We start from the raw sequence: 18,729 nt of genomic DNA, 5'->3' as shown, positions 1-18,729 counted from the left end.
GCTTGTCCAGTTTAGCAGAAAATGCTGAGAATTAAATCTAATTTCTGAGAATTTTTAATTGGTAAAAATGAAATTTGATTTCTTTAATGAGAAAGAGCTCAAAAGCAAAAACAAACAAAAGACCTATAGCACCCTAATTGGCTGTCATTTACATTACATGCTAATTCTCTGCAAGCCACAACCTGACTTTCAGAATTTTTGTTAGCTCAAATTTTGAATTTCTATCTAGTTCTCTGGGTCAGATTAGACCTAAGTATTCCAAATAAAACCAATACACAATGATAGGAGCCGCAGCCCATGCACAAAATTTATTGTGTGCTACTGTTTATAAAATACTTGAATAGTTCAGAACATGCATAAAATTTCCAACTTAGACAGGGGCATGTACAGATCGTACTTTATGGCCAACAAAAAAAGGAGATGAACTCTAGGGAACTTAAGTTTCAAGTTGTGTTCCAGGGGATGAGAAGGACACGTAGCAAATGCCAAAATATTTAACAAAGTACAGTGGCGATCAGTACAGTCCATTATTCGTGAACAAATCAGCACAGGGCTTCAATTTTTATTTTAACCAAGCAGTCCTGTAGATACCAAATACATGCAGTCTCGAGTTTACACTTCCACTAATGCCTTAGCAGTTGAACAGAGCAATTGCTTACGCGCTGCTTTGCCTAAACAGAAAGTAAGTCCAATACAGTTTCAGTTTCCTTTACAGATTTAAAAATAATAAAAAGCTTGCAGCTACTCAGGCCAGTGATTATTAGCTATTTATGCAACCGTAATACTCACAATAAACTAAAAGTACCCATAACATCTACATAACCTATAGATGTACATCATAGGTCTATATATTAAATATCTGCAAAATGAAAACATGCATACACAAAATACAATGCCAAGCTTTACAGACTTGATATGAATCAAAATTTACTTAGACATAATGTACAAAGTTCAATTAAAAGTACCTTAAAATTAACATTTCCATATTTTTCTTACTTTTAAAATTAGTATATATAATATTCTTTTTTTTAAATTCAAGGTTGGGAGGAGTCTTGAAAAAGCTGGGCAAAAAGTTTCTAAATTAAATATTTTTTTTAAATCTGTGTTCAAGTAATAAACATTCCTACATAGAAATCTTCTGATAAGCCATAACTAAAAAATACAGTGAATACAATATTAGCAACATCTAAGGAGTAAACCTGAGGTCAGCATTTTACAGAATGACCGAGATTTTTTTTTTTTTTTTTGGCATTTTTTTTCCTGTCTATTTAAAATGCAGTTTCGCAGCCTCAGATATTTTAAGACCATTCTAACCTATCGTTTTAAAGACATTTCATGAAACCAATGTCCATTAATAAATAGTTAGCTCTTAGGGTTGTACTTGAAATTCTGATTTAAAAAAAAAAACAAAACAAAACAAACAAACAAACTAGCACTACTAAAAAACCCCATTTGTAAACTTAAAAGTGTTGACAACGACAAGCATAAGATGCTAAGTCTAGATGTGCTTTAGTGATAACAGCCCAATCGTTTCCGCGAAGTCAGGATTCAGCAGCCAGCGATGGATTTGCCGGGAGCGCAGGCAGGGCGCTCCAGCACGTCGGCTCACACGCCAGGAGAGGGGCTGTTGTCTCGAAAGCAGGAGGGTTTCTCGTCAGCAGAGCCGAGCTCGGTGGTTTCCCACCTCACTTTAAGGAGTCACTCTGACTGATCCCCCTGGCTATTCCATCTGTTGTCACATCAAAAAGCAGTAAGGGAGGAATTCTCAGGCAAGACACAAGTGAGTAAACCAGAAGCTGATGTGGTCACTGTGCATTGTTGTTGCCAGTTCCATTGTTTCCATTGGCATTTGTTGTGTTAATAGTATTAATACCATCTTGCTGAAGAGCATCTTTCCTGGGCGGCATTCGCTCATTGATCCTATCCAAACCTTTTGCCTCTTCAAAACTGCAGATTTTATGTTGCGGAGAGAATCCTCGTATTGCTTAACAAAATGCAAATTTGAAATGTCAGTAATGGAAAAAGAAAATGAAAGCATATACTTTTTCTAATCAATGATTTTTAAAAATAGGTAAGAAATCAGCCAAAGAAACTTATGGCTCTGTATCTGTATTAGTAAAAGCTTGTCTAATCTGCCTTCCTGAAACGCTCAGTGGCAAACATGATTTCGATTTGGGACAAACGGACAGAGCAAGGCAAACATTCTGCAAGGAGGAATCAAGGGGCTTCGAGCTCCTTGACTGCTTCTGCCCRGCTAGGGACAGGGCCACCAATCCTAGAGACACCAGTTGCTTTTGCTGCTGGGTGCGTGGGGCTTCACGGGACGTCCCCATGGGCCCTGGGGTGRCGGCTCTAAGACCTAAGCAGCACAGCAAGTGCAGGGGAGGCAAAGCAGCAGAGCCACGGAGACAGCAGCAGAGCTACGTCCTGCACACGCGGCCTCATCCCGCAGTTTCCATGCGGGCAAAACTGCGGGATACGGGTCACGGTCTGCGCTAGTCGCGTGGATGGCTGAAAGGGACACAAGCACAGCCACCGGGGTAGCGCTGCACTTGAAAAGGGCATCATGTAAATGCCCGTGCATTTACAGTATTGTTTTGCTACTACTTATTTGAATGCATGAGGTCTGCAGTTACATTTAGACCTGAAAATGGTTGACCACATTGTGGTACTGAAGTGTCCGGGACAAAATTACTGTTTGCAGATTTAAGACATGTTTACACACACAGCTACAGWGCTCCCTGCACACGTGTGTGAGAACAGAATACGGTCTGGTGTTAAACTTGTAAAGATCTGGCTCCCTTAATTAAAAAAGCAGATACACAGTCATTAAATGGTGCTTTGCAACCAAATCTGGGAACGCACTGAGGTTGCTCTCTCTCAATTGCTATGCTGTTCGTCATWCACTTCGCTTAAAACTGAGCAGCAATTAAAATATCTATGAAAAAATGTCAAGGACAATCTAAAGTTGAATAATCTGAATAGCAAGTAATTTGATGGCATTCTAGTCAGCGGCACTAACCAAGGATGTATATACAGCAACTTTTTTTAGTACAGCAGCAGCACTGATAATCCATAGAATTTAATATGCCTCTTATTGGCAGATTGGCTTATATAYGGGAAGCAAATTTGGTCAACAAATTATGTAAAAGCAATCTACAGGAAAAGCAAACCTTGTACTTATACGTTTTGCACTACCAGATGTGTTATGGAAAGTTTAAAAAAAAAAAAAACAATGTCTGAAGCCATTAATAACGAATTTTATGAGAACAGGCATGCATAAACAACCCTCCTTCCCTGTATTTTCCCCCCAAAAAGGAAGAAAAAACCCTGCAGTTGAATGCATTAAAAAAAAAAATTAAACACTACCATTTCAAAGGATTTCAAGACAACACCACATACCACAACATGCTGTTATACAAATAAGAACAGAAACCTATGCATATTTTGYATTGAAAAAAAAGAAAAAACACAGAAAAAAACCTCTTTAAAATATTAATACAGGTAATCATCATCCTAAAGCTACAAATGAATGTTACAAGTAAAAGGGATGAATCAATAGAGTTGATTCATCCCTGCTTGTGCAAGTTGAAAGTAAAACAAGCCCACACAGAGTACTGTTGAATTCCCTCCCAGACACCACAGATCTCTGCCAAGGGCAAAGACTCTGATCATACCTTTTTCAGCCTCAATTGCCTCTACAGTGGCTGTACAGAAGTGAGCAGATGCATGCAAAATGAATGAGAAAGATGAAGAGTGTAATATCGCATAGCAGAAAAGGCAATGATCAATTTAATATAGTATGCTACGCCAGATTAGGTTACAATAATTTTAAATTGTAACTAAGGGGGTTGGGTTTTGTTTTATTAGCTAATGTGAAACTTTTCCTATAATTTAATTAATACAATTTATCAACTACAAGTTTATCAAGAGCACTAATTAAGTAGTACCTCATTTACTCAACTACACATTCCTATTTTGTTTTAACAGCAGCATAATACTTCAACTAATATTAAAGTTGTGGCTTTTTTTTTTAAAAAGGAACTATTTGAAACTTGCATGTCTGATTATTCAAAACACATTCATGAGCTTCAAAAAACTACCAGCATCGAAGCCATATAAATAAAGCTACCAGTGTTCTAATAGGAAGAAAATTTCTTTTGCTTTATTTATGTTTTCTCTGTGAAGTTAAACTAGTACTTAAAGTTTTGCATATTTTTTAAATCTCTGACAAACTGAACTTGGGAAATTTCAACCATAAAGGACAGTTCCAGAAGTCACGTTTGCAAAGTCTCGTAAGATTAAGGATTTAGGTAGATCGATTCCTTCCACAGCAGGAAGAGGTCTCCGTTTAACGTACCTTTGGGGTATGAATATACGTGAACACAGAGAAAAATTCAGCTTACTGCTTTTTTGAATTAAGTAACTGTGACAAAAGCTGCAATTTCTGAGGTGTAAGATCTTTCAATGGTTTTAAATCCAATAAAAAGTCTAAAGCCTTACATAAAAGCTTTGCTATCAAAATCATCTTTTATTAGTGCAGACTTGCTGAATAAATCATGTGCACTTAAAATGTAAACTGTAGCTAATTCCAATAATAACTTCTTACCTCCTCTAAAGTCTGTCATACCTTTAATCCCATAATTTATTATCAGTGGATACTATACATAATGTTAAACCTGTTTGTTTGATGCAAATTGGTAACAACAGAAAGGAAAAAAACAGTATTAAAGTGAACGATGGGGAAAGTAGATACATAAGAAACCTGGGATTAGATAAGAACAGATTTCTTTAAATCAAACAATTTTTTACTTCTCATTTTCTTTCAAACATAAAACAAACTTAGCCTTTTAAGTATAACTGTTTTAGACTATCTGAGCAGAAGTCAAAGATAATTGTATTAACATGTAGTAAAAATACTTTAAAAAAGATGCAGAATGCAGTATTTTAACTTTCACAAACTGCTTAGTTGAAGTTACAAAAGAAATTAAAAAAAATCCCTTTCCTACCCCTAAATCTAAAGAGAGAAGTGCAAGCCCAGAATTAAAGCTAAAAAGCCACTTGAAATAATGTATACTTTAATGGAAAAAAAACTTCTCTCAAATTGAAATAAATTATGATAATGTACAGTATGAAAGTATGTATTTGGCCTTTTAAAATAGATCTAAAACTAATTCATTGTTTGCTATCTAAATACAAAGCTACATAAAAAATACCTGTTCCTACCATTTGCTGGTAACTGGGGAGGAATAAACACAAACACTACYTTGTATTAACAAAATTGAGATTCCTGAAGTCTTTGCTCAGAAAATTCTCACCTTCCCAGCAATTTTTAAACAMGACTGTTCCAAGGAAATCACTGCATGGCTTTGCCCTCCTCAAACAGGGGACAAACAAATCCCCCTGCTTTAACTAAAGCCAGATCTGAGGTAAAATCCTAGTGCTCCCCCTCCAACTGTCCTGCTACTGCTCTGATAGCAAGGGCAGCAACTAAGGTCTCCAACAGAAAATACTTCTAATTCAACCCTCTTCCATGGAAGAACCTAAAATTTTAAATTTAGGTTTGCATTTAATATGTTGCTGACAGGATTGAGGCTTGGTAAATRTATGTTTATGGTTTAATTCCAGGGAATAAATCACCAGCAATAAGTCACAAGGAAATTATACTTTAAAGAACAGTACTAAGTATGGTCTTCAATATTTTAGCTACTGTTATGCAAGCAACATATTACTGAAGCCATACACCAACATTAAAAAATAGAAACATACCTAGGCCATGATTGCTGCAAGTCTAGTTTTATCCTCATACACTAAAGCTCAAACCAACCTGGATTCCTTTTTCCAAAATGCAGCTATATATTTTTGACTAACTCCTACACTAACTTGTTCTTCCATGGGATGTAGCTTTGCATTATTACTTTTTTTTTTTTTAATCTGTCTTTGTTTAGGCCTTTCCCTAGCATTACAACTTCTATTTTACCCTCGGACACCTCTTTTGCAGTAAGAACCTGCCCAATAATTTTCCATAACAGCTGTGTTTCACTGGCTAATGCTTGTGGCGCTGCTCTGAATTATGCCCAAGGCATCCATGGTCCTTCCAAGGGCAGGGCCAGCTCCATGCAAAGGGAACCACCTCCTCAAGGGGAGAGGCATCTGCCAAGAGCACAGAACATGCTATCGACACTAAGGATTAACTGCACTCAGGCACTGATAGCTCAGAACAAAATCCATTCATCATCCAGATTTTTGCTGCCCAAAATGTGAAACTGGGTTCAAATTACGCTTCCTAAATTTGAAATCACATTTTCTAAGTCACCATTATACATGCAAGGAAATGCAATTCTTGCATTTATGCCTATATTTGCACTGATAAATTTTCTGCTCAGCTCTCTAACAAAATACATACATATATATTCTCCACTTCTTACAATTTCACAGTACAAATAAACCATTTCCCAATTGAACACTGAGAAATAAACACTAATTCTTGGAAAAAACATGACATATTTGCGAATTTTGTGAACTTCAAGTGAACAGAACAGCTGGAAAAGGAAGAATACTGCATCAATCCATACTCCTATTTTGTTTTCTCAAAACTAGGATAGTTTAATTTACTGATAATATATTGAACAATGTGCTATAATATACTTTAACTACATATTKGTAATAAGAAACCCTATTATAATATCAGTGACCCTATTCTTACCAAGACCATAAATTCACTGATATTGYGGTGGTTTAGAAAAGTATGATTTAGTGAAGTTTTATCTTATTTTTGTTGTATTTTTACCTCGGCAATTGAGCATAATCATTGGAAAAATTTACTTTTTTGAAGACTGACACAGTAAAATTTTCCATCAGTAAGAAATACATTACTGTAACTTAAGCAGAACTAACATTTGCATGAATTACTTTGAACAAGTAACATGGCTAAAACAGATGAGGTATATTAATGTAATGCATCAAGGAATATTGCCATCAAAAACTCTAGTGAAGGAAAATAACACCCACAATAATCCAAAAAGCATTTTCCATAGTTTCTGAATATTTCGCATCTTCAATAATTGTAGCATGTTCTATGCCTTCCATTAAAATTAATTTTCTAGTCAGTTTGATCCTCTCTAGCATGTAACATAGATAAAAATCCATTAAGTGAATGAGAGGATTACAGACTCACTCTTAGGCGTAATAGAGTGTCTTATTAAACTTATTAAATGATGCAAATTAAACTAGAACACATGCTTTTGGAATAGTTGGATGGATTAAGAAACATACACCATTTCTTATTATAGACAGTCACAAAACAATCACATACATACACTGGACATATAAACTTACTTGCAGACATTATATGTCCACTGAAAAATGACTTAAAATGTGACATTCAGGTTTCAAAGCCATTAATGAACAGCTCTGATAATTTAATAGAAAAATGCAGGGAAATGTTTTCAAAAATCCTATACAGAAGATTCAAAATTTTCAAATAAGCAGCCTAAATCACTAAATGAGAAAAGCAGCTACTCTTAGAAAATAGATTGTGTGAAAAATGCTATTCAGTTAATCAATACATCACAATCTTTCAATGGTTATAAAATTCCATGGTCAGATTAACAGTTATATTTCCTATTAAAGCCTGAGAATGGCAAATAAAAAGTCCTGAATAACTTATGTTTAAGAGTGCTGCACGGTGAAATGAAGTCCAGTTTCAAATTGTTATAATTTAGTTCTCCACCACTGTGCACACAAACCTGGACTTCATCCTTTTAATATGTTTGGTACAAGCTCATAACATTCTCTCTACACCTAGTTAATCATTTATGGGTCTTCTACAAAAAATAAAAGGAGCCAATGATTCAAACAAAATAATAAAAACCTTTTACAAAGTATTCAATGAGCCAGATTACAGGTGTATTTTGTATATAGTTCTTTTATTTTCATGCAAAAAATATATGCACACTTAATAACACCCTTTTATTTTGATTTATTTACAAGTTTTAAATTCAATCCCTTTATTCTCAACTGACTTCATAACAATTACTGAGTATTTTTCAAGTACATTATTGTTCAAAATGCACAGACAGTGTGCAGCAGCAAATGCAGCAAACCTCAAAAACAAGGTGCTACAACATTGCTTCCACATCAAGAGACAGACAAGTGTCTGGGATAGTGGTTTAATTTTAACACTTATACAGACATACATCTATACCTAGAGAGACAGACAGATCTAAGAAAGCAGCTACATCTGCAGAGGAAGGAAACAGCATGTTACAAGGACAATCCAGGGAGGTCAATTATACATAGAACATTTGACAAACGACATAGAGAACAAACTTTGGCATTAATTACCAGGGTACAAAACGCAGCACATTTTGATCTAACAATGGAGCGTAATATGGAACTCTGCAGCCTGTAGCTGTTAATACTAACATCAAAAAGTATTTGACGTTATCAATTCAAGTACTAAAGTACTAACACCTCTGTATTAAAACCATTTTAATCAAAGGCAGACAAATAAGGATGCAAAATTACACTGCAAATTTGTATCTGTAATGATGAAATAACGTAAGATTCCATTACCAGATCCGTGAGGTCACCCCACCTGAGGCATCTGCACCACCTGAAAAATTCTGAACTAAGGAAGCTCAAAGTCTGAAAAATGTGGCCTGATGCTACTGCACTCACTTGCTTTCAGTTTTATACCCTGGTTAAGTATCCATTTCACGTTGCCTGATTAACACATAACACTGTGCTTGTATCAGCCGCTAAGACAAGAACTGAAAAGCATCAGAAATTCCCTGCATGCATTATGTGTAGTGTTAGCGAAAGAGTGAGATGTGCCCCAGTCCATCTGAGGCACAGCAAGTTGCATAACATCATTACCACTTTGCAGGGTCTGGCGTCCTCCAGCCAACACTCCACTAGGTAACATTCCAGTGGGAGTCAAACCCTTGAGTGTCAGCACGCTCTCACTCTCCTCCCTGGTACAGGAAAAAGCAACGGCAGCAACTTAAATATCTGCTTATGAAAAATGGAAGTATTAAAATAAGAGGTGAAAGTCTACTTTTCTTGTGCTTTATGCATATCAAGATTGAATGCAAATTCAARATTAAATTCTTAGAATGAAGATGATCATTCCCTTCCATACCCAACTTCCCACTCTCTAGGACTTCCAAAGGCAGAGCCAAATAGTGAGCACTCATTCACACGCAGGCTCACTGGCTTTGAACTTGGTACTGAATGCCTCCGGGTGGTGAGGGGAGAATCACAATTTGCTCAACAATGTCTGTGCTTTGGGAAATACCAACTTAAAAAATTATCCTTCAGCAACTATGGTATGTGGAAAATTCTACCTTTCAATGAAATGCAAGCATGTCATCTCTAGATCTAGACCAGTGCAAGAAAAAAAGCTCTTCCACTTTCTGGTATGACAAAACTCTTTACAGAGTCCAGATCTTCTCCTTTACAACTTTGATACTGCACTTCAGATACTTTTAGCTAAAGGACTGAGCAAATAACTTCTAAGTTAAAGATCAGATACTATAATTTGTAAGTCCCAAAACATGTCTCAAAGTTAACTTAAAAATACCCTTTATGCAAAAATTCCAGTGTCAGTAAGGAGCCTAGACATGTACAACAAGTTTCTGATGGTCTACCTGAAGAACTGGTCTACATGAAGAATGCATGGCAGTTAATATCCTGAAAAAGGCTTTTTTTYCCCCCCCATAGACATAAAAAGAAGGTTTTAAGAATGTAGAAATCATGCAATTACCTGAGAACAGAGAAGACTCTTGCCATCTTGCCAATTGCACGGATTTTGTTCCTGATTATTTCTTTCCGCGCTGCAGCTGTACCTACTTTCAATGGAATAAGAGAGAGTCTCAAGCTCATGAGTATTCACCAAGCCACCATATTATAGAACACATCAAATTCAACATAGCTTTTTAAGCTCAGAGCTCAAACACTTACAGGTCCCCAGTGCTACCAAATTAAGGCTTCAGAATGCCATCAAAAACATTACCACCTCTGTGCCCACAAAAAAAGACACAAAAAGGTTTAGGATGTTCACAACGATTTGCTAAGATTAGCAAACACCGAAATCGCAGTCTCTACAGTGTAATAACTATCACACTTCATTCAAACTACATTTTACACTTGAAATTATTCACTGGCATCTGTGTATATCAAGTTGTAGTCTTATAGCTCAATATAGAGGCCAAAAAGATATTAAAGTCACACACACACACACACACACACACAAAAAAAAAAGTTTGGTGTTAGTTCTCAGTTCTCAGATAGTGATGCCAGAGAAGAGAGTTATTTCCTTGCTTTTATGTGAACTCCCCGAAACACGCACACACAGCTCAAAATAAAACACCAAATACTTGCAGTGTTACCTCCCTTACTACCTAATATTATGTTCTGTATCACTGTAGGTTTGCATCATTTACAGAATGTACCAATACCAAAGTTTCATAATAAATACTACATATTCCACCAAGCAGAGAAACACTATTTGTGACAGACAAACGTGAAAATAAAATTCAGCAAAGAGGCTTGGGAATTGGAAGGTGAGCTACCGTGAGCTGCCTTTATCCTCTAGAAAACAGAAGCTCCTTTCTTCAACATTAATTTAAGTTTTATCAATGTAGACAGAGAAGTAAAATTACTCTTCCCTCCATCTTCTTTTCCTTTGCTGAAGTCCCAATCCCCCCAGTAAAAAGCACAGGCAGACAGGGAGATACCAAGACCAAAATCAAAATTCTTATCAGTCATTGGGGAGGGAAAGTTTTAATCACACCAGGGCAGGAGGAACTCAGTCATGCTTTGAATTCAACCACAGGTGGCCAAAAGAGAGCAGACAAACTCAGGCAGCTCTGTCAGGCATCCAGATCTTCCTTATGTCACTGCTCTTTAATGCAGGAGGAAAGCACTCGGGAAAGGCGCCAGACGAATTAGCAAGACCGCAGGGGGACCACAGCAGTGCACSGGAGAGCTGCACGGCCTAGAATCTGGCTACACTCCCATCTAAAACAGCACCACAGAGGCCGATTTTCTCCCCTGCTCTACCACGTAGCTTCCCTGGTGAGCAGAGAGACCGTAGCACGGCAGGCACCACGTGGAGGCCGCGGGCACAGGGGGCCGAGGCCTCTGCTCACCACGGGCAGGACGTCCCGGCCGGGACACCACGGCCAAGCACATACAGAAAGGAACGAGAGGGCAGAGCGACTAACAGCAAAGAAAGGCTGGCTGTGGAGACAAGGAGAAGAGGGGGCAAGAGACGAGCTTGGTATGAACATGATGAGAGAATCCCAGGGGATGGCAAATATCTGCCAAKCTACTTACAGGGAAAGAAAGAAACAAACAATAAAACAAAACAGAAACTGCTACAGATTTTTTTTAGACAAAGGAACAATTTTAATGAATTTCACACACACACACACGCAGACGTACAGAAGGAAAGGAAATAAAACAAATACATTAGAAGAAAAAATGTCTAACAGGATGGGGTGAAAAAAAAMCTTTGTTAAAATTTAATTTGTAAATTTCTAAAGGATTTTCCTTTGCCTCTTGGAACATTATTTAAACAACGTGGAAGATCTGGCACGAGAAGGAGGCTCTTTCCGAGTGTTCTAAGAGGCCACGTTTGGACAMGGGATCGTAACTGCTGCCGGCAGCTCGGAGACTGTCCCTCCTCGCTGCGCTCCGGCCTCCCCAGCGCCGCAGCGCTGCCCTCTGCGGCACCCAGCCCTCCGCTCGGCAAGGGCACTATGTCCTGAAAGCTTTCAGCCCTAAAATGGGCTGGTTTACGGTATTTTTCCAGAGGCTTTTGCTGTCCGAGTCCTTTGGAAGCAACAGAGCCAACCAAGCCAAGCAGCCAAATGTGCGTTTCCTCAGGCTGCAGCACCATACTAATGGTGTCTCCTTGCACACAGGTATTTCACTATACCCTAAACGACAGGGGACACAGCAAAGAACTCTCCTATTCCCCACTGCTAGTGCCCGTGCAAGAAAATTTAAAACATYCACATCACTCATATTATATTATGATCCAAAAAATAAAATTACATAACCTTCAGAAATACCCTTATAATCTAATGCATGTAATAAAAATACTCTTTTGAAGTGATAAATTCATACAGCAAACTGATTATTAGTTAAGTAACGTCAGAAGAATTGTTCTGCATGGAAATATCTACACTGGGATTTCAAAAATAAAGAAAAGAAAGCCACACACAGAGCTGATAGACTAGAAAATTAAGTTAGCAAACTTTTTTTGTAAATTTTCTGTCACCGCATCTACAAAACTGAACATACAATAAGGAAGCATCTTTTTGACATCTCAGTGGAAGGAAACTAAAAGTACTATACAAACCAGGTTTGGGACATTCTAAAAACACATTCCATGCACAATCTTGAAAATATGCTCACAATAAAATTATGGAAGAGTACAACAGACAACTGAACGCTCCCTACACATGCAGGGCCAGAGATAAAATATTAGAAATAGGTAAAAGAATGGAGCTCTACAAAAAAGGAATGGAAGAAAGGAGAAAAAACTCATGCTCAGAAAGACAGATGTCTTGGAATATGACTTCTGCTAACAAAATATAAAGCAATTATAAACATCCCATTAAAATGGGCAAYAGAATAAAACATTACATAAGAGTATCTCTCCACAAGCAGATATTTTCTGCACTAAAACTTATACYGTTAAGTTCTTTGAAGTCATATTTCAAAACATTCCTACTCTGTCTGGTCTGTACCTTTTTTATTGCCATATATGAGTCGCTCTTCAGATGGAGAGTCCAGAAAAAAAGGAAGTGAACGATGGAGAAAAAGGCGAGTGAGACAAAATAAAGATATTTAACTTGGCAGTGGTAATCAAGAATGAATGGAAAAGAAACGTGAAAAAAAGAAAATGGAGAATTGCAATACTCAAAAACGCATTATTGAGTAAGTGGAATTGTTGAGTGTATTTTAAAATTGGATGATAAACAAGTGAAAGCTTGTCAACAGTTCAAAAAGAATCCATTCACAAAGAAAGCGTAGACAGTACCTAGGTGGCATTAACAGATATGCATCAAGCAAAGAAACGGTTAGAGGAGACAGAAGAACAAAATAATCCAACTATGCAACCACCATACTAAAGACGGGGCGTATACAATCAACTGATGAGTGCATTTATGCTGAAGAGCCTACACTATCATCTAGGAAAATCACAAAGTCCAGTCCTGCAAATACTCTGTTCAATTGTTCTATGCCTACTCGAGTAGGACCGCTTGTGTGCAAGTCAAATAACTGTTTGAGGAGTYACATTTGAGATTCTCTAATTCGGCATAATTCTAAGAAGAACCTAAATGGCAGCAAAGTTCAAGTGGTTCCTAATCAATGCATTGCAGTCTAAAATATACAGCTGCACAGCACTGCATGACTCTGTTCCTAGCATCTGTCAAACACTAAATAACGAGGTAATGTCCCTGAGATCTTTTATATGTGATCTTCAGTGCTTCTCTAAGTCTGCTGTAAACATTCCTTCCTCCTCTCCAAYCACCAAACAATCCAGTAAAATTTATTTAGTGAATAAAATGAAGCAAGTCTGAGAACCTTTCAGATGTTATATTAAGCATTACTGTAAAAACAAAAAAACTAATATGCAGTCACAATGCTACATCCAGCTTAGTATCTCAATGCTAGCTCTTAATCATCACAACGCTAAAAACATCTCCTTATCAATGCAGCATATCAGTTTGCAAGATAAAAAGATGTATCTTATTACATAAATGTTTTATAAAAAATACATATAAAAACTCTCTAACATCTATGCTTTAAACTAAAATGCCAAAATTTAAACTTGTATTTCATATTTTAAGCAGCACATAATAGTGCTATCCCCAAAGTACTACTTCTGACTTAAACCTGTGTTGACTCTAAACTGAAGAAAACACATTACATTAAGAAATGCAAGACCCTATGATAGAATTGCTCTAGATTACTGTTGTACTATTCAGTTATTCGTTCATCTTGTATCTGAGGTATACTTCTGCAAGTACGGTTAGTATGTTAAACACAAATCAGTGTTTACATAAAAACAATCTGAAGATAATTTTCTTCCCATTCTGGGTAACAGTACTAGGTCTAAGTATCAGCTACTGTACTGCAAGTATTGCCAAAAAGAAAAAAAAGAAAAATGAGGCATCCCCCCAACCTTTTATATATATCTAAAAGTAACCCCTACCGTCAAACTGATCTTCTCCCTCTGTCATCAGCTCATCATCAGAACAAATGCTCAGAACATTCACCAACATTTCTGTTACTGTGTAGGAAAGAATAAATATTAATTAATTGCCTAAGTTTAAACATTTTCATGCACACAAGACATAACTAGTCACCTATAACTATAGTAAATGAACCTTCCACATCATAACTTTTTCAGTAATCTTGCCTTGAAAATACAGATCGGCACAGAACTTACAAAGCTCATAATAATAGCAACTAAAAATTACACAACCTAGCAATCAGATATTAGAACATCACAGAGCTTTCTCTCCTCTCTTACAAGCAGTTCCTCTAGAGAGAAATTATTTTCTTGTATGTCAGTATTTCCWCACTAAGAGAATTCATTTCAGTTCATCTTCATTTGCACTTGATCTTATGCAAAACTTACTTAAATACAAAAGCATTTTGTGTGCTCAAATTCAGGCACAAAGGGAGAAATCTGTTCCACTCCTGGTATTTCCAGGAGTTGGCTTAAGACAGCTATCTTGAGTTGTCCCAAAAGTTCACCTAGTCACAGCACCTTGGCTTTGCCAGGGCCTAACAGCTCATGCCTCAGGATGACATAAAAGGTTATAACCACTATAGCACTGTTTCTGTCAAAACACCTTCCCAGCTTCCTATACTTAGATGCTCAGAGACTTCCAAGGTCAGAAATGGGATTTCCTTTGTTTGAGTCCTCTAAGACTTCTCTTTGTGATAATGTCCAGTAGTTATATGAATACAAATTGTCCTGAAAGTCAATACAGTAGTTTAATCACACATGTCAAAAATGATCTCATTTTGCTTTTACGGAATTTGATAGCAAATACTATACTGAYTCTTATTTTTGTATCAGGAAAATGCAAGTCGAGGAGCAGAAAGAATTTTTTCTGCGTGCGTAACAAGATCAAAATAAACAGTTTTAACAGTTGCAAAAGCAGAGCAGAGGCTTATCTACCACATCATTTCTGAGAGAGATAAATAAATAAAACCCTCCTTCCAACAGTCAGTTTTCCTGGTTTGGAAACCATAAGAAGTCAGTGAATRGGTTAACCACACTAAAAAGTATCTTAATTATTTGCTAGATTTGTTTATGTGAAGTAAATATACCACCCTCGAGGTACTTGAGAAAAAAAAACAAAGAGCTTTCTAAATCTCTTCTATGAAAAGACAGGTTCCTGTTGTGGAGGATTTTAAACACATTCTTTTAGTCTCTAACCTCTTTTTTTTTTTTTTTTTTTTAAACTAAAGACTACTTGGAGTCCCGGCGCCCTAGATAACAGAGTTATCAGCTCCAGAGGGGAAAAAAAAAAAATGAGGGTCTGTGCTAAATTATCTTTTACCAAAAAAGACCTTCAGAAAAGATAACTACATTAAAAAAAGTTAAAATTTTACAAGAACATCCCAAAAAAAAAAAAAAAAGAGGGAGAGAAATAATTCCAAAAATGCAATACTTGTAACACACGGTTAACAAAATATAAGGCATAACATTTTGCAGTATGAACAGAGGTTTTAGATTAAGTTCAAATTCTGAAAATCTACTGAGGTTCTCCTTCATAATGCAGATACAAGTTTTCAGAATTATACTTTCTTTTACCATCTCTATTACATTCAGTTTTATCTCAAGAACCATAAGCTAAAGAACAGGTTGTACTTCAGTCTTTCCTTTCTCAGAAATGGCATCTTTACTTGCCAAAAAAAATCTCTAAATCACTGACAACTCTCCCAAATCGTCTTTGTAATTAAGTGTCCAAGAAGGCCGCCTCAAAGACACAAACAGCTAACCACCACTTTCACAGAAACTATGCAATTAACTTCTCTTTGGTAGACATAAAAAAAATAAATTCATTGATTACTGCCTACCTTTTTCTCCAACGAATGGCAATGACCACGTGAAAACATCCATAAAATTTGGTAGCCAGTAAGGATGAGGGGAACAATTGAACTGACGAATATTCATCACATTGTTTTCATATTTTAATACAGCAGCTACAATAAAATTCAGACGTTTCAGAAAGAATGTTTAAAACTAATAAGTACCACAAATGCAAAGTCATGGGGTTCTTTTTAGTGCTATTTTGTTCTACTTATCAAATATCCCCAAAGAAAAGTCCTTCTCTTTTTTATAGTATTTATACAACAGATTTCTAATACAGAGCTATGAATTGTATCTTAATGAAAATACTGAGGGTTAAGGAACTGTGCAAGTGTCAATATGGTTTTGTCCTATCCTAAAATAGGTCAATAACCAACACAGATTTAAAAGGGTCATGAAAAGCTGTAATTTCAGCACCTTGAACAAAACTCTAACTCAAAACAGCAGTATAGCCAGGTTCAGGTTTTATTCCTGTTATGTCTTTGCACATTTATTTTCTGGATTCTGTGACTCCCTTTAATACAGAGAGGAATAAACCCACAAAAATCAAAAAAGGGAAACTCAGTGAAACAAAGCAGAAAACGAGCAGCATTCTAAAGCTGAACAGATGTTGACCACATATTCCCATACTATTGCATTGGGAACAGCTTATAGGTAATCAAGATTCTTAAAATCAATACCCATAGAGATGATGAAAAAGAGGGAAAACCTAGCTGAAGCTGGTGTTTTATTTTTGCTTTACTTTAAAACCAGTACAAATAACATCAAAATCTCATCTTCTGAGATGATATCTATACATATCTATATACATCTATATATAGATTGATAACTATATCTATATCTACATAACAGTTTATCACACCACATGACTGGTGTAGGTTGGGTAGCATTTTTCTCTTGTGAGATGAGTTGGAAGAGGAAGGAGGAAAGAGAAAAAATASACAGTATATTGAATTTAAGAAAAAAGGACTAGTGTTTCTAAGGAACACTATTTAAAAAGCTGGATAATTCATGCATTGCACGCTTGCATGACATCTATTTCAGCAGGCATTATTTTTGTTATTTTTTTCTGTTCTTGAACTTCTGCGGGATAATAGCTATTCACATTAAGGTCTCCTCTATAATTTGAATTTGTTAATCTTTATCCACACTAGTGAGCAACTCTACACCATACCTTATCCCTTTAACAGAAGATGAGCAAAAATTAATTCTCCCTCTCTGACACCTCTCAACCAGCATTTCCAAAGGTGATCAGTATCTGGATTAGCATCTGTTCTTCCCTGACTTCCTAAAAACTCTCATTATTGGCCCTGTATATCACAAAACTTGGAGTCTTCCCTGACACTCATTTTCTCCCCAGTGACCACCTRTTGATCAATGCTGTGGGCTTTTATGTTCATTTCCTTATGAACTTTCTTCCACAAAAGAGGCAAGCAGGAAGCATGTACTTTGCCTACAATTAAGGACTCTCAAATGGCATAATGCACAACACAAATTACATCATGCACAGACTGCTCATCGCCTCCCTTCCTTCCTTAGCTCACAAAAGAAAGATAACAGAGGAGTGATTTACTCTGAGCATGTGAAAGCAGGGCCTGACTGGGAAACACTAGGTGATCAACTCATAAATACTGAACAGCATGTATTTTAACAAAGATTTTTTTCCCCCTTATATGTAGGATATAATATCACATTTCCCACGATATAATATCACATTTCAAATGTAGTATTATATACAGCTATTTTCTTTATAACAAGTTCTTACCTTTATTATTGTAGACATCAAGGTAATTAGGTGCTGAAAAAATTGTTATTAATGATGGGAACCCTGTAGTTTGGCTTTTCCTGTACATTCTATAACTGTAAAACCAAACAGATTATTTTACAACACACAGCAATAAAGGGTTTATTTTTATTTTATATTGTGAGTAATCTCTTGAAGTACACAAAGTACTTACCCTGCATCTTGTGCTTCATGTGCTCTAATGATCGACAACAAGTTATTATTTTGTAAAAACTCACAAACTGCTGGATAGCTGTGAAATGGAAACAATTATGAGCAAACACATGGAGCAAGGATTAGCATTAAAACACCAAATGAAACCTAGGCTATTCCTACCTATAAAAGTAGGAGCACCCTCTGACTGTATTGTGACTGAAGTGCTCTTGTGAATTTTCATTTCCAAAATCTTCTGAAGGATCTGACCACAGTAAATCACACATTGGTCCAAATGCTGGAGGCTCTTTGAATCTATCTAACTGTTTGAGAAAAAGCAACAGCACAAAGATCATTTGAATAGTAAATGAAGAAATGTTATATCTTTGTTATACTACATATCCATCAATATCAGGGCTTCACTGAATAAATCCCAACCATATCAAAGAGAAGCTCTGTATTTTTTTTTCCTCTCCTCCTCCACAAATAAGGCAGGGGCCAAAAGAACCACACCTGTTAAAAGCAACGAGATCTATTAGTTCTGAGAAGGGAGATGACTTCCAGACTGATGGATATGTATAAGACAATCAAKTTATAGACAAGGAACAAAATGGTCCCACCCATCTGCATAATGGAGAGTTTAACAATGTAATGGAAAGAT

General features: G+C 36.5%; 1 protein-coding gene across 1 annotated transcript in view; it reads right to left on the bottom strand.

Annotated features, from left to right (window-relative positions):
* Positions 1-282: 282 nt before the first annotated feature.
* Positions 283-18,729, bottom strand: part of PPP3CB (protein phosphatase 3 catalytic subunit beta) — a 37,210-nt gene continuing 18,763 nt past the window's right edge. The window contains exons 6-14 of the mRNA XM_026044262.1: positions 18,252-18,391; positions 18,091-18,168; positions 17,898-17,992; positions 16,120-16,245; positions 14,237-14,314; positions 9,770-9,854; positions 8,881-8,978; positions 3,678-3,707; positions 283-1,984 (exon numbers count right to left, since the gene is read on the bottom strand). Coding sequence (XP_025900047.1) covers positions 1,806-1,984; positions 3,678-3,707; positions 8,881-8,978; positions 9,770-9,854; positions 14,237-14,314; positions 16,120-16,245; positions 17,898-17,992; positions 18,091-18,168; positions 18,252-18,391 — 909 coding nt within the window. The 3' untranslated portion in view covers positions 283-1,805. The remainder of the gene's footprint in view (positions 1,985-3,677; positions 3,708-8,880; positions 8,979-9,769; positions 9,855-14,236; positions 14,315-16,119; positions 16,246-17,897; positions 17,993-18,090; positions 18,169-18,251; positions 18,392-18,729) is intronic.

This window comes from Nothoprocta perdicaria, unplaced genomic scaffold (assembly GCF_003342845.1).
Source record: "Nothoprocta perdicaria isolate Ctin4 unplaced genomic scaffold, notPer1 scaffold_105, whole genome shotgun sequence".
Taxonomy (NCBI): Eukaryota; Metazoa; Chordata; class Aves; order Tinamiformes; family Tinamidae; genus Nothoprocta; species Nothoprocta perdicaria.
Note: the sequence above shows the minus strand (reverse complement) of the source record. Positions and strands in the feature narration are given on the sequence as shown.